Source organism: Cryptotermes secundus, unplaced genomic scaffold, assembly GCF_002891405.2.
Source record: "Cryptotermes secundus unplaced genomic scaffold, Csec_1.0 scaffold2000, whole genome shotgun sequence".
NCBI lineage: Eukaryota > Metazoa > Arthropoda > Insecta > Blattodea > Kalotermitidae > Cryptotermes > Cryptotermes secundus.
This window is the reverse complement of record NW_019726276.1, coordinates 33123-33779: the sequence shown is the minus strand read 5'-3', so window position 1 is coordinate 33779 and position 657 is coordinate 33123. Positions and strand designations below refer to the sequence as shown.

The window sequence follows — 657 nt, the reverse complement described above, 5'->3', positions numbered from 1 at the left end:
GTGATGGCGAAGGCCACGATCAATCTGACTGACCAACGAAACATGGGAATCTTAGATTCTCCCAAAACCACATGCACACACAAATATCCCTCACTGCAAAAGTTTACTAAACAGTTTAATGTTGAAGATGTGTTCAACTTTTACAAGACCTCAAATCTTTTTATGATGATGTGTTTTCAAAAATTTCCATGTAACTAGTCAGTTTCATTGGGTTTAACAAATTTTTTGCCCAATCGTTTTTCAAATTCCTGTCCACTTAAGATTACACCAGCATTCCTTGAACACCTTGAGGCCTGCATGTCACAGCATTCAAAACTTATGACCCAAAACTGTTTCTTAAATCAGTCACGTCTGTCAAATCTTGCTAATGGGGTATGTTGCATATAATGTACATAATATGCTTTACTTCAGACAGAAATGTTAGTTATGGAATGCCTCCACAGATGTCAGAAATCCCTTGACTACAAAAAAGCAATATAACTAAACATTCATGCCATCTATACTTGCCTGATATTCAGAGGAGCAACTCTGCGATGCACACGAACAAGTGTCAGTAAAATTGCACTGGTATCATGCTGCTTGTCATCCATGCCAGCAATAACAGGAAAACCAAATATATTGTTCATTTAGCCAGTTAAAATACTGACAGTTCTATCA

At 37.1% G+C, this 657-nt stretch overlaps 1 protein-coding gene across 1 annotated transcript in view; it reads right to left on the bottom strand.

The window, feature by feature from the left end:
* Nucleotides 1–6: 6 nt before the first annotated feature.
* LOC111864177 (serine/threonine-protein kinase grp) overlaps nucleotides 7–657 on the bottom strand; it is a 3422-nt gene continuing 2771 nt past the window's right edge. The window contains exon 3 of the mRNA XM_023851240.2: nucleotides 7–575. Coding sequence (XP_023707008.1) covers nucleotides 571–575 — 5 coding nt within the window. The 3' untranslated portion in view covers nucleotides 7–570. The remainder of the gene's footprint in view (nucleotides 576–657) is intronic.